This window comes from Lactuca serriola, chromosome 4 (assembly GCF_051521515.1).
Source record: "Lactuca serriola cultivar US96UC23 chromosome 4, Lser_US96UC23_V15, whole genome shotgun sequence".
Classification (NCBI taxonomy): domain Eukaryota; kingdom Viridiplantae; phylum Streptophyta; class Magnoliopsida; order Asterales; family Asteraceae; genus Lactuca; species Lactuca serriola.
The window spans coordinates 129586173-129609346 of record NC_136411.1 but is presented as its reverse complement, the minus strand read 5'-3'; the positions used below and the strand labels follow the sequence as shown (position 1 = coordinate 129609346).

The following is a 23174-nucleotide window of genomic DNA, read 5'->3' as shown; positions in this document are numbered from 1 at the left end:
GTCTCTTTTGATCACTAAATTAATCCTTAACTTAATTCTTGATCAATACTAATTAAATAATATGATTACTCAATTAATATATTATACTTATAATATATTAATAAATTATAATTAACCTCTTACTCAAATATCCTTCCTAACATATTGCTTTGATGAATGCAACCCAAATGGACCATACTACTATCGGGTCAAGTACATACCAATTATAGTTATGGGCTTAGACACCTTTTCCAACACAATCAAGATAAGAACTTGTGTAACGCCCGTAAATCCGGGCTAGTCAATTTAGAGATAATAGGGGTCAAAAACGAATTTTCGACAAAAGATTATTTAGAATAAATAATATTAACCAAGTTGTAGAATATGTCTCAAGGGTTCCGTACATATAAAGAGCGCCGAAATCCGAGTTATAACGAAGAAGTTATGACCCGTCGAAGTTTCGCGACGGAACCGGCACAACACCGGGAAGACGTAAATAGTGAATTTATGATAGAGCGACTTTTAACCTTAGTAATCTAAATGAAAGTCATAGAATATGTTAATCTGAGAGTGTCCATAAAAAGAACGTCCAAATCTGACTTTGTATGAGGATGTTATGATTTTTCTAAGTTTCGGCTTAGTAGTGTACAACCCGAAGTTCGAGTACTAGATCGAGCGGTTTTTAGCCGACACAACCTAAACGAGAATCGAAGATCTCATTATTAGTAGCGTAACGATAAAAAGAAAAACGAAAATGCACATCAAATGAAGAAGTTATGAGATTTTAACGGACCAATCCTGTCCCGGTCAGTTAAAAATATAACTTTAAAAATAAAGTCAAAACCAGCCGACGGAGTCTAAACGAAAGTTGGAGATTACGTCTCCACCTACACGTGGATATAAATAACGTCAAAAACGGAGTTCGTATGAACGAGTTACAAATTATAATAGCATATTAATGTATTAAAATAAAGTATAAATCATATATATATACACACACACACACACATATATATATATATATATATATATATATATATATATATATATATCATTAGAAAGGTATCGACGATGCGGTCATTATAAGACTAATGTTGAGTTCTTTCGACATTAGTTTAGTACAAATATCGTTAAATCTATTTAAAATAGTATTATAAATGAGTGTTTAGTTGTTTATATAACTATAAGGTCATTAAGTAATTATGGAGGGTAGTTTTTGAAAATTCAATTACTATAAATAAGAGGCTTGAGCTCTCATATTTCTTGCACCATTCTCTTGATTCACGAGTCTTTCTCTTCTTATCCCCCGAGCATTTTGGTCCCTCGTGATTCGACTTCTCTTTCTGTAGTTTTAGTATAGTAAGGTGAGCGCTGAAGTGCTACACGAATCTTTCTTAGAAAGATTCAGCGACAAAGTTCTGCCCCTGCAGAGCCCGACTCCTAGCTAAAATCCCCTTGTAAGTAAGTTATGCTTACCCTATTTTAAATATAGTTTATATTTAAAATTAGTATTGTTATTATGAACTTATAATAAATATTTGAGCTATTATTATGACTTATATTGTAACACCCAAAGTTTGGAAAGCCAAGAAAAGAAAGGAAACCCCAATTTTAAGGGGAGACTCGGCGAGTCCAAGGAGGGACTCGGCGAGTCCGAGCGGGATCCGGGTTGACGTATAAGCGACCGACTCGGCGAGTCGGCCAAGGTGACTCGGCGAGTCTGGTCTGAGCAAGGAAAACCCTAAATCCGGGACTTGGAGCTTATTTAAACGTCTCATTCTCTCCCCTAGGGTTCCTTTACTGCCTCTCTAACACAGAACACTAAACCCTAGCCGCCATAATCGTTTTGGAGCAAGATCTACCCTTAGTGAAGCTTTTGGAGCTTGAGAGAGAAGTTAGTATTTGTGGAGCAAGAAATGGGCCTTGGATCCAGAGTTGGTGGATCATTTCTAAGCATTTAAAGGTAATAAATCGTTACCTTCCCTCTTTTGTTTAAATAGATCAACCTTGGCTATGTGATTTGGGGATTTTATGCCATGCTTAAGAACTATTTCGAGTTAGAAGCCTAGATCTGAAGTTGCTACTTCAGATCTGAGTGTATCTTGGCCTAGAAAGTCATAAAGCATTTGTTCTTGGGTTGATAGTGAAGCCTCTTTGTCTTAAACCCTAGTTTGGATTGTTTTAAGCCTAGATCTCTTGATCTACACGTAAAGTTTGCCACTTTACGTGGGGGATAGGCCTTAGAAGTATGGATCTATGAGTTGGAAGCCCTGTTTGGCTCAAAAAGCCACTGCATGGATTAAGGACTGAATAGACTCGGCGAGTCCTTCGAGTGGACTCGGCGAGTAGCTTGAAGATGAGAAGGAACTCGACGAGTGGGATGAACAGCTCGTCGAGTCGGATGAAGTTAGGCATGAACTCGGCGAGTTGGAAGAACAACTCGACGAGTTGGTTGAAGATTGCCTTGGGCTCGGCGAGTCTATTCTTGGACTCGGCGAGTCAGGTCGCGAAACCTCAAACGCTTCGAGTTGAAACTCGAATCAGTGAGTCGGGTGGAGACTCAGCGAGTTGGACAGGTCAGGACTCGAGAATAGTTGACTCGGCGAGTCATGGACTGACTCGGCGAGTCGAGTCGCGAATAGAAAGACCCTGAGCATATGAACTCGGCGAGTTATTAGGTGGACTCGGCGAGTAGGGTTGACCTGAAAGGTTGACTTTGACCAGGAGTTTGACCTTGACTAGAGTTGATTTAGTTGACCTTTGGAGGCCAGTTGGACTAAGTATTATATTGATATTGGTAGCTCGAGGAGCTAGTGGAGCAGCAGTTCGGAGTCAGAGGTCAGGTAGCAGTCGAAAGGATTAGCAGCATCAGTTCAGCAGTCTCAGGTGAGTTTCCTTCCAGTAGGAACGGGTCTAAGGCTACAATGCCGGCCCGTTTAGCTAGTAGTAGTTTCCGGATTTTGATCTGATGCAGTAGTTAGTATGTTTGATGCCTTCGTGGCTCAGACAGGATTTATGTTTTATGTGTTCCAGGCTACGGCCCGATGTAGTATGCAATATATGTGTGTTCATGCTAGTTGATATGTTTATGCTATGTTCTGTTCAGTTAGCTCGGACTTCGGTCCGATGTAGGGGATAAGGTCCCAGTTAGTCTGGACTTCGGTCCGATGCAGGGGGAAGGCCCCAGTTAGTCCGGACTTCGGTCTGATGCAGGGGGCAAGGCCCCAGTTAGCCCGGACTTCGGTCCGATGCAGGGGACAAGGTCCCAGTCAGTTTCCGGACTTCGGTCCGATGCAGGGGACAAGGTCCCAGTCAGTTTCCGGACTTCGGTCCGATGCAGGGGGCAAGGCCCCAGTTAGTCCGGACCTCGGTCCGATGCAGTGGGCAAGGCCCAATATGTGCTTTATATGTTATTGCATGGTATGTAGTAGATTGGGGGAGCTCACTAAGCTTCGTGCTTACGGTTTTCAGTTTTGGTTTCAGGTACTCGGTTTTCAAAAGAGGAGCTCGGGAAGATTGCAGTGCACACACCATAGTCAGTTAGCCTGGGAATGTTTGACTCTGATAATGATATTATGTTTTGAATTAACACTCGAGAAATCATGTTATGACTTATGATACAGTTTTTATAAATATGATTTAAGTAATGTTTATAAAGAAATTTTTTAGATGTAATTTTTGGGTCGTTACAAGTTGGTATCAGAGCCTTGGTTTGAGGGATTCGGGCACACTCCCGAGTGTGACTGAACTCAATCTAAGGAAGTGGTATAGAGTTTTCAAAAGAAAAACCATGGTTACAAAAGAATTTGAGAAAAGAAAACAATTTTAGAAAAATTATAAAGAAAAGAGTTTTAGAAAAAGAGAAAAGAGTTTTGAAAAGAGAAAAAGGGTGTGGTGCATGCAATCAGCCGAGCTCAAGTAAGTACTCCCAAATTACCCATACAAGTTATGTTATGATTATCAGTATCAGTTTCAGTTTCAGTTTTAGTTTCAGTTTCAGCTTCACTTTCAGTAGAACAACATGCTAGGATAGCACTAAGGATCTAGGATGATGCCTTATGTGCCTGCTTTATGTGTTTCAGCTTGATAAGAATTTCATGCTAGTAATGAGTAGACAGTAGTAGGAAAGCATGTGTAGGTTATGCCTGATAGTATGAGCTTAACATTGTATGCTAGTACAGTTTCTTGTTAGGAGAATAGTTTTGCCTGAGTATGTTTCCTTTATCCGAATGCTGCTTGCTTTGTGCTTTGTGGGACTCTGAGTGATGGGAGTTAGCCATTAGGTGAATACGTCACACCACATGTGATCAGGGTTGAATAATCTCATAGTGCTGGATTTGGCCCTATTGCGCAGCTCTTGTTTGAGTCCAACCATTGTAGGGATGAGTCTTTTACTTGAAGGATTATCTGAGCCTCGTCACATGTGATGGTAATCAGGTGGTGGCTAATTGGCATTACAAGGAGGCCTTCAGCAGCTGAGGATTGTTTGGGTGGAGTCAGAGGTTCCCTAGGGCAAGCCTAGGATGAGAGTAGCAGAGATCAGTAGAAGAGTAAAGGGGACTTGGTGGAGTTGAGGTAACTCTTGAGGAAAGTACGGATAGATGTGGAAGGTAGTATGGGCCCGTACTACTAAAAGCAGAGGATCCGTACTCGATTCAAGAGGGGCCAAGGCAAAAACCAGGGAACTAGTAGAGTGTGTGAGAGATTCCGCAGCAGTAGTGTGTAAATTGATCAGGAATTGTTATATTTTCAGCATGGTGACATTGCGCGAGCTACCAGTTAGCAGTTCAGGCGTCGAGGAGTGATCTGGCTCGGGCTTTGGAGCCGGGCAGCTTGATGATCAGATGAGGGATTTCATTTCCGCAGAGATCATGCGCAACATCATTGATCAGACTCTAGTGATTTTCGGTTCGGTTAGAGAGGCCATTGTGGAGCTCATGGACAGTCATCTTGAGGCCTTTAAGGCCGGGATAGTTTCAGGACAGATTGGGGCTCGTCTAGGTCCCGATTCTTATGGAGTTCAGGGATCCATCAGGGAGGGAGATCCCATTTCTAGTTTTTGCCATCAGGGGATAGCAGTGGGTGGGGCATCCTGTCTCCAAGAGAGACCTCTGCGTGATTGGATAGTTGAGGAGGTTTCGCGAGCCGTTCACGAGGATCTGCCCGACATGGTCGTGAGGATCACTGATAGATTGATCGGGAAGCTCCAGGATCAGACAGCTGTTGTTCAGTCGACGGGCGATGCCGATGGGGTAACGCAGGAGCGAGAGATGGGCAGGGAGTCGGAAAGGAAGAGGAAAACGGATGAGACTCAGGTAGCCACAGGTTCGAGTAAGAGGCTCAAGGGTTCAGATTTGAGGACGAGGAACTATCAGAGCCGCAGTCGATGCGGGAAGTGTGGTAGGTCGCACTTGGGTGCGTGCAGGAGTGGTAGTGGTGGTGATTTGTGTGACATCCCCATTTTCACGGCCAGAAAAGACCGATTTTTGTTTATGCTTTATATAAATCAGAGTACTTCATTTTATAAAAATGTTGCGGAATTTGTTCCCAGAAAAACATGGTAGATACGTTATTAAAACATTTTCGAAGAGACGTATTTATTTCATTTTAAAACGTTTGGGATGTCATCGTTAATACAAAAACATAAGCATAAACAGAACTTACAATTATTTACACTAGTGATCTACATCTCTTTAAATCTCTTAGTGTAATGTCACTTCATATCAACACCTGTGATATAAATGAACTGAGTGGGTCAGGTTGGGAAACTTGGTGAGCACATAGGGTTTTCAACCCACAATAATATAATTATTATTTTCAAACATCAAACAGTCAACCCAATTACCCATTCCCGTTATCCTCACATTACGTCCCTAAAACATCTAACACAAGGGACCTAGTCAAAGGACTATCATTGGGATGGAGTATACCTGGTGAGCACACAGTTCACACAGTTCGAATAAACACACAGTTTGAATAAACACACAGTTCGAATAAACACCTACAGGTTGCGAGCCTGCTAGTGTTCCACTGGACTGTATAGAATAGTCCGTGGTCGTCATCTATACTCCGCTAGATGACTAGATCATCAAGAACAGCTATAACGAGGCCTCTCATTGTTTTATTTTGTCACACAACAACTATTACATCTACCCATGTTTTACCCAACACATTTTGTAGATATAAAATACATATACAATTTAAATCTTTGAAAACATGTATAAAACGTTCATCCAGCATAGATAGCAAGTATACAGATAATATACACACACAACACGTAATTTGTATAAAATACTTCATATCTATGTGTAAGCTGAAAGTAACTATGCACTCACCTGAGTAGGTGGTGACTCAACACTTGAACAACGCTTCGATACTCTCAAAACGATATTCCTTCGATAAAACCTAATACCAATACCACTAGGGTTTAGTCTAACGATAACCGCGACAAATTAACTAGTCTGACTATTATTAAGCGTTAATAACATTCAATATAACTCATAATAATAGCCCAAATAATTATTTTAAGGACCTAATAACATTCCAATAATTATTTGAAAGCTATATAAAAAATTGCGTAATCGTAGCACACTTACAACGAATTTTATCGAAAACCGGAACTTAATTGGAGCAGCGTTTCGAAACCGAAAAACTCTTTTTTCTTGGGACTCCGGGAGCCTCGGGGCTTCCTTCGGGTGCTAGGGGGTTTACCTAGGCTTTAGGGGGCTTAAGGAGGCTTAGAGAGAGAGACTAGAGAGAGAAAGTGAGTTTGGGAGGTGTGAAGAGAAAGCTAGACCCGACACCTCTATTTATAGTGCAAAAATCTGATGGACTCGCCGAGTAGGGGGGACCTACTCGCCGAGTTGGTCCATGTGGTGGCCTTCTGGTGGTGCCACGTCACCCCCTATCGCGTATCAGCCTTCGAACTTAGAAAAATCATAACTCTCGCATACGAGCTCCGTTTTCGACGTTCTTTATATCCATGCGTAGGTAAAATCAAGATCTACAACTTTCATTTAGACTCCGTCGGCTAATTCTCGACCGATCTCAAATTTAACAGTAGGAGGCGTTTAGACTGTTAAATGACCACGAAGAATTTGTAACTCCTTCATACGAACTCCGTTTTCGTCCATCTTTTAACCGTTGAGTTCCTATTAATGAGATCTTCAACTCTCATTTAGGTCACGTAAGCCAAAAACCGCTCTAACTAAAATTCGAGTTTCGGGTCGTGCACTGCTAAGCCGAATCTTAGAAAAATCATAACTTACTCATACGAAGTCATATTTGGGCGTTCTTTTTATCGACGCTCTTAGTTTAACATATTCTACAACTTTTGTTTAGATTGCTAAAGCTAAATCTCGCTCTATCGTAAATTCACTATTTACGCTTCCCGGTGCCGTGCCGGTTTTGCCGTAAAACTTCGACGGGCCATAACTTCTTCGTTATAACTCGGATTTCGGCGTTCTTTATATGTACGGAAACCTTGTGACATACTCTAAAACTTGGTTAAGATTATTTATTCTAAATAATCTTTTGTCGAAAAGTCGTTTTCGACCCCTATTGCCTCTAATTTGACTAGCCCGGATCTACGGGCGTTACAATTTGGGCTGCTTCAGATGCGGCCGAATGGGTCATTTCATCAGGGATTGTACTACTACCGTCGCCCAGGGACTTGAACCGATATGTTTCCATTGCGCTCAGAGAGGCCACAAGAAGGCCCACTGTCCAGGTGTGTATGCAGCAGAGCAGGTGATAGCTCCTGCGTCTATGTCTTCGAGTACCACCAGCGGTTGCCGGGGCCGGGCAAGGGCGCCCATGGCTCGAAGCAGATTGTACCGGTTGATTGCAGCTAGGGTTCGAGCAGCGCTGGGTGTTGGAGGTATGTATCTTTTACCTTCCTGTCAATTATTATTCATGATATTATTGTTATGTTGCTGCAGCGATATTTATAAGCGTATGTATTGGGGTATCATATTACCTGCTTGTGACTGAGTGTTATGCCATCTGCATACCTTGGAATTAGAATGGTGAATTGGAGGTCATTCCATCTAGATCAGGTTACTTCAGATGCGGTGACTGTAGCATGTATGTGTAAGATTCAGTAGTGCCTTACTACCTGCGGAAGGCGTTAGTCGGGTAATGATCACTTATATTCTCAGTAGTGATAATCTAGAGTTTTTAGTGGAGTAGCTAGCGGTCAGTAAGGAAGTGGGTTGGGGATGTGCACCCCAAACGCAGGTTCTCGGGATGTAGTCCCTAAAGCAAATACAGTTAAGGATCGAGGGGTGCTCAGTCAGATAGCAAGAAGGGTGAGGATCTGGTAAGAGTTAGTTGGAGCGCTGGCAAGGGTAAACGTCGGCGGACAGCATATTGCCCTTTTAATGGAAGGAAGGTTGGAAATCCTTTCGACCAGTGAGCAATAAGGAGCTAGCCAAATCCAAGTGGGGGAGAACCCTCCGAGTACACAAGGATAAGAGCCACGTAGACCCAGAATGAGTGCGCGGCCTCTGAGAAGAAATGATAGTAGCATAGTGATGGATGGATTGAGAAGTTCAGAATTGGGAGTTCGAGGACCTTCCCAACAGTTAGTTCATGTAATCAAGATGGTTAGAAGCTGGTTGGGAATCCAGGATTGGAGGACCACCTGTAGGGGCTCAAGTGAGTCGGAATGAGGATCCTGAGAACGGTTAGCAAGAGATGTTTTCGTATTAGTAGCCAGTGACAGAGTCAGCATGCAGGATTGTGTAGATTCAGGAGTTGGGAGTTTGGAAACTTCCCAACAATAGCTTCTTGTATCCGGATTAGTAGACGGTTGGTTTGGGAACCAAGCCGAAGAGTTCCTCGACGAAGCGCTAAGTATATCAAGGATATAAGATGTCGAGGATGATGCAGTATTCAAAGACTGAGGGCTGGTTTTGAGAAAGCAGGATGAGGAATCGCTAGCGGGACTAGGGATAGTCAGGATGTCCTCGGGGTAGTAGTAGAGTGTTGTAAGTCTGCGGGGGTAGCCGTAGCATTCACTAGCAGTCAGATAGTAGTAGAGTGTTGTAAGTCTGCGGGGGTATCCGTAGCATTCACTAGCAGTCAGATAGTAGTAGTAGTGTTGTAAGTCTGCGGGGGTAGCCGTAGCATTCACTAGCAATCAGATAGTAGTGGTAGTGTTGTAAGTCTGCGGGGGTAGCCGTAGCATTCACTAACAGCCAGGTAGTAGTAGTGGTGTTGTAAGTCTGCGGGGGTAGCCGTAGCATTCACTAGCATCCATATAGTATTAGAGAGTTGTAAGTCCGCGAGTGTAGCCGCAGCCTTTATCAGATTGGTAGGTAGCATGAACGCGTTGTTGGACGCGGGAAAGCAGTAGTACCCACCAGTTCGGGTGCAGTAGTGAGGATATGGGAATCCACGGGTTAGACTTCGGATTTCCAAGTATTTCAGTTATGGTTAAGTCGGCGATTTGTCAGTAGATCGTCACCTCAGTTATGAGATCAGAGTAGTAGTGGACCGTTGGGGTTCGGGTATGTTAAGGGCTACCATCAGTCTAGGAGCCATCATATTGTTAGTCGTGGAATTGATGATGTCAGGATGTGACGTAAGGACCTGATCGGTGGATCGGGAGGTGGTTAAAGTTGCAGTGCCAGGATGACTGGTGGAAACTAGTTCCAGAGGAAGATTCCGTTTAGAAGTTGTGGGAAGCAACCATTCAGCCAGTTCAGTGATTCAGCCAGTTCGGTGTTTCAGTCAGTTCAGTGTTTCAGTCAGTTCAGTGTGTTTCAGCCAGTTCAGCGTTTCAGCCAATTCAGTGTTTCGGGTAGTTTAGTGTTCCTAGTAGTTCAGTATTGCAGGCAGTTCAGTGTTTGGATAGTTTCAGAGTTTTGGACAATATTAGTATTTGTGTTGGAATGCAGGTGCTGACGGTATAGTTGGTTGGTTTGGAAACGACAAATCCCTCTCAGCAGAATCAGTTGAGCCCTTCTGCCAAGTATAAGTGATATGTAAGGATAGCTAGGCAGGTAGCTTTTCTATCAGGATGAAAGGCTTGAGTTAGTAGGAGTTGAGTAATCAGGTGAGAGATAAGCAGGCTGGTTCCAGCAGCATCGATTCAATATGGATGGAAGAATGGATAGAACAGTTATAAATAGTCGAAGAATCTTGCGGAGTCGCTGGGAGCGACTAGGAGATTGCAATGGAGTGTAGTGACCGGTAGGAGTCCGGTAACTCAAATATTGACATAATAGTTGGACCAGGGAGGTCTCAGTGCATCCGGTAGGCGGATGAGGGGTAACCGAATTCTCATTCGGAGGAAGTAACGTTAAGAAAATTATGGAAAAGAGAAGGATTCAGTATGTACCAACAATAGTGACCAACACTGTAAGTGGCTGGAGTGATGGACAAAGGGGGGTGTTAGATTTCCCAGGCAGAGAGTTGGAGGCAGTTCGCAGGACAGTTGGTCATAGCAAACTTCGAGGACGAAGTTTAATTTAAGTGGGGGAGAGTTGTAACACCCAAAGTTTGGAAAGCCAAGAAAAGAAAGGAAACCCCAATTTTAAGGGGAGACTCGGCGAGTCCGAGCGGGATCCGGGTTGAGGTATAAGCGACCGACTCGGCAAGTCGGCCAAGGTGACTCAGCGAGTCTGGTCTGAGCAAGGAAAACCCTAAATCTGGGACTTGGAGCTTATTTAAACGTCTCATTCTCTCCCCTAGGGTTCCTTTACTGCCTCTCTAACACATAACACTAAACCCTAGCCGCCATAATCGTTTTGGAGCAAGATCTACCCTTAGTGAAACTTTTGGAGCTTGAGAGAGAAGTTAGTATTTGTGGAGCAAGAAGGGGGCCTTGGATCCAGAGTTGGTGGATCATTTCTGAGCATTTAAAGGTAATAAATCGTTACCTTCCCTCTTTTGTTTAAATAGATCAACCTTGGCTATGTGATTTGGGGATTTTATGCCATGCTTAAGAACTATTTCGAGTTAGAAGCCTAGATCAGGAGTTGCTACTTCAGATCTGAGTGTATCTTGGCCTAGAAAGTCATAAAGCATTTGTTCTTGGGTTGATAGTGAAGCCTCTTTGTCTTAAACCCTAGTTTGGATTGTTTTAAGCCTAGATCTCTTGATCTACACGTAAAGTTTGCCACTTTACGCGGGGGATAGGCCTTAGAAGTATGGATCTATGAGTTGGAAGCCCTGTTTGGCTCAAAAAGCCACTGCATGGATTAAGGACTGAATAGACTCGGCGAGTCCTTCGAGTGGACTCGGCGAGTAGCTTGAAGATGAGAAGGAACTCGACGAGTGGGATGAACAGCTCGTCGAGTCGGATGAAGTTAGGCATGAACTCGGCGAGTTGGAAGAACAACTCGACGAGTTGGTTGAAGATTGCCTTGGGCTCGGCGAGTCTATTCTTGGACTCGGCGAGTCAGGTCGCGAAACCTCAAACGCTTCGAGTTGAAACTCGAATCAGTGAGTCGGGTGGAGACTCAGCGAGTTGGACAGGTCAGGACTCGAGAATAGTTGACTCGGCGAGTCATGGACTGACTCGGCGAGTCGAGTCGCGAATAGAAAGACCCTGAGCATATGAACTCGGCGAGTTATTAGGTGGACTCGGCGAGTAGGGTTGACCTGAAAGGTTGACTTTGACCAGGAGTTTGACCTTGACTAGAGTTGATTTAGTTGACCTTTGGAGGCCAGTTGGACTAAGTATTATATTGATATTGGTAGCTCGAGGAGCTAGTGGAGCAGCAGTTCGGAGTCAGAGGTCAGGTAGCAGTCGAAAGGATTAGCAGCATCAGTTCAGCAGTCTCAGGTGAGTTTCCTTCCAGTAGGAACGGGTCTAAGGCTACAATGCCGGCCCGTTTAGCTAGTAGTAGTTTCCGGATTTTGATCTGATGCAGTAGTTAGTATGTTTGATGCCTTCGTGGCTCAGACAGGATTTATGTTTTATGTGTTCCAGGCTACGGCCCGATGTAGTATGCAATATATGTGTGTTCATGCTAGTTGATATGTTTATGCTATGTTCTGTTCAGTTAGCTCGGACTTCGGTCCGATGTAGGGGATAAGGTCCCAGTTAGTCTGGACTTCGGTCCGATGCAGGGGGAAGGCCCCAGTTAGTCCGGACTTCGGTCTGATGCAGGGGGCAAGGCCCCAGTTAGCCCGGACTTCGGTCCGATGCAGGGGACAAGGTCCCAGTCAGTTTCCGGACTTCGGTCCGATGCAGGGGGCAAGGCCCCAGTTAGTCCGGACCTCGGTCCGATGCAGTGGGCAAGGCCCAATATGTGCTTTATATGTTATTGCATGGTATGTAGTAGATTGGGGGAGCTCACTAAGCTTCGTGCTTACGGTTTTCAGTTTTGGTTTCAGGTACTCGGTTTTCAAAAAAGGAGCTCGGGAAGATTGCAGTGCACACACCATAGTCAGTTAGCCTGAGAATGTTTGACTCTGATAATGATATTATGTTTTGAATTAACACTCGAGAAATCATGTTATGACTTATGATACAGTTTTTATAAATATGATTTTAGTAATGTTTTGAAAGAAATTTTTTAGATGTAATTTTTGGGTCGTTACATATGTAAGTGTCGTTATAATATCTTTCTAACTACTCGCGGTACGGGGAATCTGGTTTAAAGGGCCGCATAGGGTTGTTGGATTTCAGAAGTGCTATATGCCAAAATGGTCCTGCCCTCCGGTGTTTTATGTCTGACCCCTATCTGTACATAGTGGTTGGAAAATATTGTTTAAACGCTTATATAATAATAATAATAATAATAATAATAATAATAATAATAATAATAATAAGACTAATAATTAGTCACGGTAAATATTAGACTAAAATGTAAAATCTAGTGGTAATAATACTAGGTTTCGTCGAAAGAAATTATTTTAAAGTAAACGAAGCGCTGTCTGAATACCGAGTCACCACCTTATCAAGTGAGTGCATAGTTACTTTCATCTTACACATAGATATGAAGTATTTTATATAAACTACGTGCTATGTGTGCATATTATCTGAATACTTGTTGTCTATACGAGATGAACATTTTTATACATGTTTTAAATAATTTAAACTGTATACGTATTTTATGTATACAAATATGTTGGGCATGACATGGGTAGATGAATGATGAGAGATAAAAGATGATGTGAGTAAACATTGGTAGCTATAGACTTAGTGCCTATTGGACAAACACTGGTAGCTATGAACTTAGTACTTGTTAGGAATTGGTAGCTATGGACTTAGTACGTACTAGATAAACACTGGTAGCTATGGACTTAGTACCTGTTAGGAATTGGTAGCTATGGACTTAGTACCTATTAGATAAACACTGGTAGCTATGGATTTAGTACCCAATGAATAAACTATAGCAGCTATGGAATTAGTGCTTTACGAACAAGCATTGGCAGCTATGGATTTAGTGCCAGTCCTATAACCCTGGAAGCAAGGGACTTCGGAATAGACGAATGTAGGATAAATGACTCTTAGGATAGATCTTTAAGAGTAAAGAAGATAATGGGGATGAGTAATTGGGTTGATTGTTTGATTGTTTAAACATAATAATTATATTATTGTGGGTTGAAAACCCTATGAAGTCACATTACACTGAGAGATTAAGGAGATATAAATCACTAGTGATAATGAATGTAAGTTCTGTTTATGCTTATGTTTCTGTATTGACGATGACATCCCAGATGTTTTAAAATGAATAAAAATACTTTTCTTCGGAAATGCTTTGATAACGTATTTATCATGTTTTACTGGGAACAAATTCCGCAACATTTTTATTAAAAGAGGTACTTTGATTTTTATAAAGCATAAACAAAATCGGTCTTTTCTGGCCGTGAAAATGGGGATGTCATAACTTGATACCTCAAACTCCTTACAAAATGGATAGTGGTTCTGGATCCAAGACTTCATTCTCGAAGCTTATAAACTTCAAGATCTTCTAACTCCTTCACAATGCACAATATGAACACCAAACTTTTTTCCAATGCTCAAATGCTTGACAATGGAGGCTACAACTTGTTTTAGGGTTTTGATAACAATGGAGGCTGATAAGTAGGCCAACCAAAGGGACTTAAGGCCTTTAATTAGGGTGCAACACCCTAAAAATTAGGGTTTCCTTCCCAGCTGCCAACACGCCGTGTCGAGACACCTTAACACGCCGTGTTGTGGTGTTGGTTCATTAAAATCCATGGACAAAAGCATCTCGACACGCCGTGTTGAGGCTTCAACACGCTGTGTCCCAAAGAGAAACTTAACAATTTGGAATCAACTTCATATCGGATATCAAACGTTACAATTGGGTCATGTGCAGCTGCTCGCTTTGCCCCTACTCTGCATCCCCATTGAGGTTATGAAAGTTATAGAGAGTGATTACATATATGGTGACTTTGCAAGCCACATGCTAACTCTGTCAAGACGAGAAGAAGGGTAATAGGAGACGGTTCTCGCCAAAGCAACATGACCTTTTGACGGTGACCAGAGATTGTAAGGTTCGAGTTTTAGTTTTTAATGTTTTATGTAACTTTTTGTTAATTTATTTGTAAGGTTTTATAGAAATTATAGTACATTCAATAATGGTTAGAATTTGTAGTATTTTTGGATTAAAATATAATAATATATTAAACTTTTTTTTATCGTATTATTTAATCTAATGCTAGTGGTTAGGATTTGTGAAGTATTTATTTTTTGGATTATTATATTCATAGGTTTTCTGCCATTCATGCAATCATTTTTTAGAAAAAAAAACACAACAGCAAGGTATAAGTTTTCGAGTTGGGGGTGCAAGATAGTTAAGCTTATTTACATATAAAAAATTAATATATAAAATTTAATATATATAAAATTTATTTTGGGGATTTAGTTGTACACCCAACGCCAAAACTAGCTCCGCCATTGCCCTTACCTACAACATCCACTCCCATCTCCGTCCCCTTCTTGGCGACAACTAATCATATCGTCCCCCTCCCTTGTATTCACTTGTTCATGAACTCGATTCTTTTTTTGCGTTGTCTTCATCATTTTAAACATATTTATTCTCAATTGATGCACACTTCTATACTAATAAAACATCTTTAAATTCAGTACCAAACATCTTACAATACATGGCTACAATGAAACCAACATAGGAACAAACAAATTGCTCCTTATTTAGATCAATAAGAGAGGCAATACAAACATTACATAATCCATACTAAAACACAATCCAAACTTCTTTGGTGTTAATATAAATAATTAAACGTTCCAAACTTGTTCAACTCAAAGTTCTTATGCTTTCGTGTGATGAACCCATCAGCTTCACTATCAACGCTTTCCTTATAAACTTTTTGATTTCCAAAGTTATCAGTCGATTCAATAACCCTCTCATCATGCTCAACAAAGTGGACTTGCTTGCGTGGCTCTATTGAGCCATGTCGGTGATTTTTATGCACGGGACTAGCATGATGTTCCTCAAACATAACACGATTCGGGTAGCCAACAATAGGACGCTCATGATGTTCCTGAAAGGCAACACGATGCGGGTAACCAACTACAGGTCGCTCATGATGCTCCTCAAAGGCAACACGATGCGGATAGCCAACAATAGGGCGCTCCTCCTCAAACATGACACGATCATCATCAAATACCAAGTGGATGTTGCTGGATTGAGGAACATCATAGGTGACTATAGGATCCCTACGCATGTTCATACGGTTGTTAAAACCATAACCATGGTTTAAGCTTCTAGACATTGTTTTTTCTTGTTTGTGTGAAGTATAATTGTGTTTATGATAATTCTAAGATATTTATAAACACTTGAGAGTATGTAGTCATTGCGAATATGGTTTGGAAAAGACGGGTTGTCACTATTGAATCGAATTCTTTTTATATCATATGGTGGTATGGCAATGGAATAAATTGGTTGGACATGAGTGGTAAATGATATGCACGTTTATTCCTTTTGTTGCCTTTTGTATTGCGTTATCTTGATTTCGAAGCTATAATATATCATGTATACGTATTATCCAATAAAAGGCATCCGTTTTACTGTAAATATTTTGAAAATAATTATTGTTACTTGAAAATCGGAATTAGATGTAGGATTTCCATGAAGGGTCCAAACACCCCCTAAAGATTCGAGCTTTAGAAATTACAATTCTTGTCTTTCAAGCTTGAAACAAGAAAGGATAATGGCTGTTGCAGTTTCTATCTCTCCCGCCAAAATAACCACCACAAAACCTATAATAATCACCCAATTCCCTGATAATCCTAAACCACTGATTCTTGAACAATGCAAGACTGTAAGAGACCTCAACCAAATTCATGCCCATCTCATCAAAACCCGTTTCATCAGCAGTCCGTCGGTGGCGGAAAACTTCCTCGAATCCGCTGCCATCCTCCTGCGTCACCAACCTATGGATTACGCCATCTCTGTTTTCGAGAAGTTAAACGAGCCCAATTCATCTGCATACAACATCATGATAAGGGGCCTGACTTTGAAAAATTTCTCTCATGAAGCTATTCTTATGTTCAAGAAAATGAAGGAAACGTCGGTGGAGCCAGACGAGTTTACCTTTCCTTGTGTTTTAAAAGCTTGCTCAAGATTACGAGCTTTGGAGGAGGGGAAACAGATTCACGGCCAGCTTATGAAATTGGGATGCAGATCGTCTGGGTTTGCCGAGAATGGTCTGATCAAAATGTATGCAAACTGTGGGCAAGCTGGGATTGCTCGCAAGGTGTTTGATGAAATGTCTAAAAGAGACATTTTTGCATGGAATGCTTTGTTTTCTGGTTATACAAAGAGTGGATGCTGGAAAGAAGCTGTTGATTTGTTTCACTACATGCTTGAAACAGATACGAAGTTTGATGAGGTCACTTTAGTTAGTGTTTTGACAGCATGTGGACGTGTTGGTGCTTTGAAGTTAGGGGAATGGATCAAAGACTATATAGAAGCAAATGGGCTCAAAAGGAATCCCACTTTAATCACTTCTCTTGTTGACATGTATGCTAAATGTGGGCATGTAGATAAAGCTCGAAGTTTGTTTAATCAAATGTCACATAAGGATGTGGTTGCTTGGAGTGCAATGATATCTGGCTACAACCAAACAAATAGATGCAAAGAAGCACTTTCCCTATTTCATGACATGCAAAAAGCTAACATTGAACCCAATGAGGTCACCATGGTCAGTGTCCTTTCTTCATGTGCTGAACTTGGAGCTTTAGCAACAGGTAAATGGGTCCATTTCTATATAAACAAGAAAAAATTACCACTTACAGTAACACTCGGAACTGCTTTATTACATTTCTATGCAAAATGTGGCTCTATTGATAACTCAATTGAAGTCTTTAAAAAAATGTCAAGAAAGAATGTATTGTCATGGAGTGTACTCATTCAAGGTCTTGCAAGCAATGGACAAGGGGACAAAGCTCTGAACTACTTTGACCTGATGTTGACCAAACATATACAACCAAATGATATAACTTTCATTGGTGTTCTTTCTGCTTGTAGCCACTCAGGTTTAGTTGAAAAGGGTCGTGAGTTGTTTTCAAGTATGATTAAAGATTTTGATATAGAACCAAAAATCGAGCATTATGGTTGCATGGTTGATATGTTAGGGAGAGCTGGATTATTGGAGGAGGCTAATCAATTTATACAAAACATGCCAATGAACATGAAGCCAAATGCACTTATCTGGAGGACATTATTGGCATCATGCAAAGTTTATAAAAACGTTGGAATTGGAGAAGAGTCATTGAAGAAGATAATGAATTTGGAAACTGTTCATAGTGGAGACTATTTACTTCTATCTAGTATCTATGCATCAGTTGGTAGGTTAGAAGATGCATTTAGGGTAAGAAGAGAGATGAAAGAAAAGGGTGTTATTAAAAAGAGTCCAGGGTGTAGCTCAATTGAAGTCAATGGTGTCATTCATGAGTTTTTTGCTGAAGATGATGCGAATTTTGAGTGTGAGAAAATATATGCAGCTACTGAAAAGATGATGAAGAGGATAAAGTTGGCTGGTTATGTGATGAATATGGAAGATGCAAGATTGGAGGCAGAAGAATATGATAAAGAAAAATCGGTTTCTCATCATAGTGAGAAATTGGCAATTGCTTTTGGACTTATTAAGACTTCCATTGGTACCCCTATTAGGGTTTCAAAGAATCTTCGGGTGTGTAGTGATTGTCATGAAGCAACAAAAATGATTTCAAAAGTTTATAACAGAGAGATAATTGTTAGGGATCGAACTCGGTTTCATCATTTCAAAGATGGATTGTGTTCTTGCAAGGATTACTGGTGAAAAAAATAAAAAAAAAATTGTGAGTTGTGACACTTTATTTCACATATCTTTTGTCAAAAACTTGTTTAAAATGGTAAATAGAGAACCAAAAAAGACATCAACATGACAATATCTATATCATATAACTCAGAGCTGAATAATTTACAAGATGATAAAGTTAGCATTTTTCTTAGAAAAACACCACAGCGTTTATAAAAAAATACACGTTCAGACTTGATCACCTTGTGATTTGGGCATTAATAGCACTGGTTAAAACAGAAAAAGAAACCTTTTGGCTTATTATGTTCCATTTCTCTAGGGGTATCCCCTGTAAAATTGCAGACTGCCATTAAAGCACTTGTGCCTGGAGATTCTGGAGACATGGGGGCATTTTCATTTACAAAAAGGCGAGAAGGAAGTATGGGTTTGGAGGGCAAAATGGTCGAAAAATAATGTAACAACATTTGTATGATTTGACTGAAGTTTGGTCGAGCATCTGGATCCTCCATCCAACATGAACTCAGAATCATTGCTAAATCTTCTGGTAGATCTTCCAAACTTGGCCTCACATTCTGAAAAAAGATAAAAACCAAGTAAGTATTTACTATTTTGCCCTTTAGGAGAAATAACGAAGTTACTATTTTACCTTGAAAGCTGCAGCATAAGCAGCTTGGAGGTTGGACATACCCTCAAAGGGTAGTCTGTTGTGTAAAAGTTCCCATAATACAATTGCGAAGCTATAAGCATCTACTTTCTGGTTGTAATGCTTCTTTTCTCCTTGCCTTAGTGTCACAGTGCTATATAACTATTGACAAAAAAAAAACATTTAAAATCTTTATCTTTGATTAAAAAAAAAAAAAGATTAAAAAAATTACCTCTGGAGCCATCCAACGATATGTCCCTGTTTCAGCTGTCATCATCTCTGTAACTGTCTCTTCTCTTGCTAATCCAAAATCTACAAGTTTTAGTGTTCTTTGATCTTTTGTCAACACCAAGTTTTCTGTAGAAAATTAGAAATTAAATTAAATGTAGGATTTAAATTAGCCATGGGTATGTTTAGTTCCATGGAATGTAATGGAATGGAATCACCAAGGTAATGGAACGAGTCATTACATTCCATGATCATGTTTGGTTGGCTTGTCGGAATGAAATGATTTTATATGAAAATTTTTTAATATTATAGAATTTTATATTTTACACAAACATGATAAAAGGGATAAAAAAAATATTTTTCTAGTAATTTTTTTGAAAAATAAAATTACAATTTAACTAAAATCATGAAATTATTGAAAAGGATTCGTGTCATTAAAAGTTTTATAATTCAAAACGAGTTAGGAATCATTTCCGTGATCAATAATTCATTTGATTCCATCCAGCAAAATAAACAACTTTTTTTTTTCATTTTATGAAAAAAAGGGTTCTTTTACAACTTTTCAATTTCATTCCATGTGGAACGAAAAAGAACACCTCCCGCTTGATAAACGAAGGAATCATATTTCCTTCGGGAACGATCAATTCCATTCCATCAGACAAAACAAACAGTTTTTTCTTTTTTTTCAATTCCAACGGATTCAAAACTTACCAGGCTTTAGATCGCGATGAATGATTCCATGAGAATGCAAACACTCCATAGCACGAGCAATATCAAGTGCAAAACCAATAGCAACATGCATATCCAAACACCCCGGTCTTTTATTCAACATATATTTACGTAATGACCCTCCCGTTAAAATTTCGGTAACAATAACCATCATAGGCTCTTTACATGCCCCTATAAACTATTTAACACCAAAAAAAAAAAAAAACAATTTGTCACCTTTTTTTTTATATTATTCTTTCCTAAACAAAACTCAAAAAATATAAATCAAAATCAAACCTTTGCAAGATTCTTGTGTTGAACTCTAGACCATGTAGCAACCTCTCTCACAAACCGAGCTTCCCTCTTCACGATTTCTTCGGGTGTGTCACCTCTATGAACGATTTTGATCGCAACATTCTGGTTTTTATATCTAAATGAGAATTGGAAATTACCCATTTGCCCATTAGTCATATAACCAAAACAGATAATCAAGATTCAAGATTGATTGATTGATTGATGAAGGTATGGGAATCTTTTTACTTACTTTCCTTCATAGACCTTTGCATGAGCTCCTTCACCAATTCTTGGCCCAACAAAAAGATGCTCGGGATGAATCAACCATTTGGGATCAAATCTATACTCATCAATTGAAGAGAAACTATCCATGCTTCCCATTTTTCTTTTTTTCTTTCTTAGATATGCAAGATGAAGTCAACACAAATGCACCATTTTATTTGTAACCTTGAGACGTTATATATATATATATATATATATATATATATATATATATATATATATATATATATATATATATATATATATATATATATATATATATATATATATATATATATATATATATATATATATATATATATATATATTCTCTCTCCCTTTTTCTCTCTCTTTTACATTAAAGCCACATGGGATGATGCAACCAAAAAACAAAGGACAGTATTGTACTTTATTGTACTCAGAAAAAGGCAACAGCACTCATCATAAGTCAATGATGCTAAGATTAGATCCAACACTTGGGAATGGGTATGAAATTAGATAACCCGTTTTGATATTTTTTTATGTCGAATTTTCTTTTTTATATCGTATTTTTGAGATTAAAAATCGAAATGTATCTATTTTTTTATAAAGTGTTAATGAAAATTGAGGGTAAAGAAATTGATGAGTTGTTGATTGGGAGACAAAATCATTGAAGACGTTGGGTGATTGTCTTTTGGAGGAGAGAAAACAACAAAACAGGGCACGAGAGTGGGAAGTTATTCTGCAATGAATGAATAAATTAAAAGAGTTGCACATGGGAACTGATCCCTTTAACATGTGGGAGGAGATAGCGACTTTACATAAATGCCCCTCGGCTAATTACCTTTCCCACCCCCTTAGTTTAGACTTGTAACGATATACGAAAGAAAAGTTGTGTAAAAAGGGTGATAGTTTTAATTAATTTTATAATTAATAATTATAATGTAATTCACATGAAATTGTGGAGTCGGGAGTTATTTGGGTGTATAATATCAGTATTTTGGGGTATGATTTTGATTTTTAATAGTTTCTTAAATCTACTAAGAATGACAATATTCTATATAAAGTCATTGAATTATTAAAATCTATATTTCTTCTTTTTTTTCAAAGTACATGTGCTTCTTTATTGTTTGTTACGATATATCATATATTTAATGTGATTTTTTATTGTTACACAAGCAATCAAAGAAAAGCAATAAAAAGATATACATATATGTAATGTGATGTTTATTGTTACACAAGCAATAAAAAAAATCAATAAAAAACGACACCGAACGTGGTTTGGTCGATTTGACCTACATCCATGGGCAGGAGTCAAAGACTTTGCTATTACTTGACAGCTTCAGATACTTATAACCGTAGTCACTAGTAACTATAGGACCATACTCGGTATAACAGAAGGTGCGATTTATTATTTTTTTTATAGGACCAGACTCATATACAAATAAACTCGAAACAACTAAATAAATCCATGTTGTTGCCATAGGGGTCCCATACCCCATGGGCTAAGTGTTTGTTGTGTACGTCTTCGGGCCTAACGATCCTTAGTCTACTCCAAACACTTATCTCTTCAAAAATCACCATTCGGGTTTCTTCATTTTGTTTGGGTTGGATTATTTATTCGGTTCATCAAATTTCATGTCACTCACTAATATTATCCACATTGACTTGAATTGTCTTTAAGCATCAAAGATTTCCAAGATTCATCTCCTTCTTGTCAGTTTGCCCCGAACGGACATACATCCTGAGAACACTCTCCAAGTCCCAAATAATGCTTAAACATCTTTGTTTGTAACACCTTTGTCTACATATTTGTCGGGTGTTTCAATATATATCTTCTCATAACATGTCTTATTTAAGAACATCATGAATGAAATTCAATCGAACATCAATATGGTTCGTATTCCAGAATAATCCCCCTGATTGCCACCATACAAAGTAGGCTTCTGCATCTTCAACTCAAGACTTTGAACAAGGCCATGTATCCATATGCATTCCTTTATCCCTTCGGTTATTGACATGTACTCTACCTTGGTTGTGGACATGACAATTATAGGTTGTAATGTTGCCTTCTAAATAACAACACATACAAACAAGGTAAAATACAATATGTAAGTGATTTTCTCTTCACCAAGTCTCCATCGTGATCCAAGTTTGCACAACCAACTAGCCCATCGATATATTTTCTAGCATTATAAACTAAACAAAATTAGGAGTTCTTTTTAAGTGCAAGAGGATCCTTAAAGTTGATTCCCAAAGTGATTTGCTTGTCCAATGGTACTTATTGCTCTTCTTCGCATAGTCTGCTTGATTGCTTTCCAATGAGACTTTTCTATATTGCTCATAAACTTGCTTACCAAACTAATGACATGATCTAACTCAGGACCACTACAGACCATAACGTATATGAGGCTTCCAACAACGTGTGATATGAAACACTGCTCATGTAACACATCTCCCCATTTGTGTTGGTATTGTGTTGTAGTCTAGTTTAAACTGTGCCGCTAAAGGTGAAACATTGGGTAAGATTGATCGATATAGAATGCCAACAAGACTTTCTCAATATAATTTTGTTAAGAACCCACTCTTTTATCCCTCAAAATCCCTATGCCTGATATCTTCTTTGTTGCACTCAAATCTCTAATCTTGAACTCACTTTTCAGTAAAGTTGTAACATCCCAAAACACAAGGTAAAAATTTTCATTTTTAAATCAACCAATTAATCCATTACTTCCAAAAGATAGTTAGAGTAATGAAAGGTGTTTCAAAGTAACAACAGGGTAATAAAAAAAATCATAAGTGTGGAATCTCTAGTAGATGTGATGTAATCATG

At 39.4% G+C, this 23174-nt stretch overlaps 1 protein-coding gene and 1 pseudogene across 2 annotated transcripts; one reads left to right on the top strand and one right to left on the bottom strand.

Moving 5' to 3' along the window:
- Nucleotides 1-15031: 15031 nt before the first annotated feature.
- On the top strand, nucleotides 15032-18680 carry LOC145102546 (pentatricopeptide repeat-containing protein At1g08070, chloroplastic pseudogene; annotated as a pseudogene). The gene is made up of 2 exons (XR_013706188.1): nucleotides 15032-18268; nucleotides 18548-18680. The product of XR_013706188.1 is annotated as a pentatricopeptide repeat-containing protein At1g08070, chloroplastic pseudogene (transcript).
- Nucleotides 18353-20556, bottom strand: LOC145102547 (serine/threonine-protein kinase STY13-like). The gene is made up of 6 exons (XM_079039965.1): nucleotides 20352-20556; nucleotides 20105-20237; nucleotides 19811-20006; nucleotides 19104-19228; nucleotides 18875-19033; nucleotides 18353-18800 (listed from the first exon to the last, which is right to left on the bottom strand). Exons 1-6 carry the CDS (start codon nucleotides 20480-20482, stop codon nucleotides 18486-18488), a joined length of 1059 nt encoding a protein of 352 aa, XP_078896091.1. The 5' UTR covers nucleotides 20483-20556; the 3' UTR covers nucleotides 18353-18485.
- Nucleotides 20557-23174: the final 2618 nt, after the last annotated feature.

Bases quoted from the DNA above. Each gene is read 5' to 3' on its own strand.
- LOC145102547 (XM_079039965.1), bottom strand. From the start codon at position 20,482: ATGGGAAGCATGGATAGTTTCTCTTCAATTGATGAGTATAGATTTGAT. The intron at 20,007-20,104 runs GTTTGATTTTGA...GGTGTTAAATAG, and splicing joins AACACAAGAATCTTGCAAAG to TTTATAGGGGCATGTAAAGA. The intron at 19,034-19,103 runs GTAATTTTTTTA...TTTTGTCAATAG, and splicing joins ATCGTTGGATGGCTCCAGAG to TTATATAGCACTGTGACACT.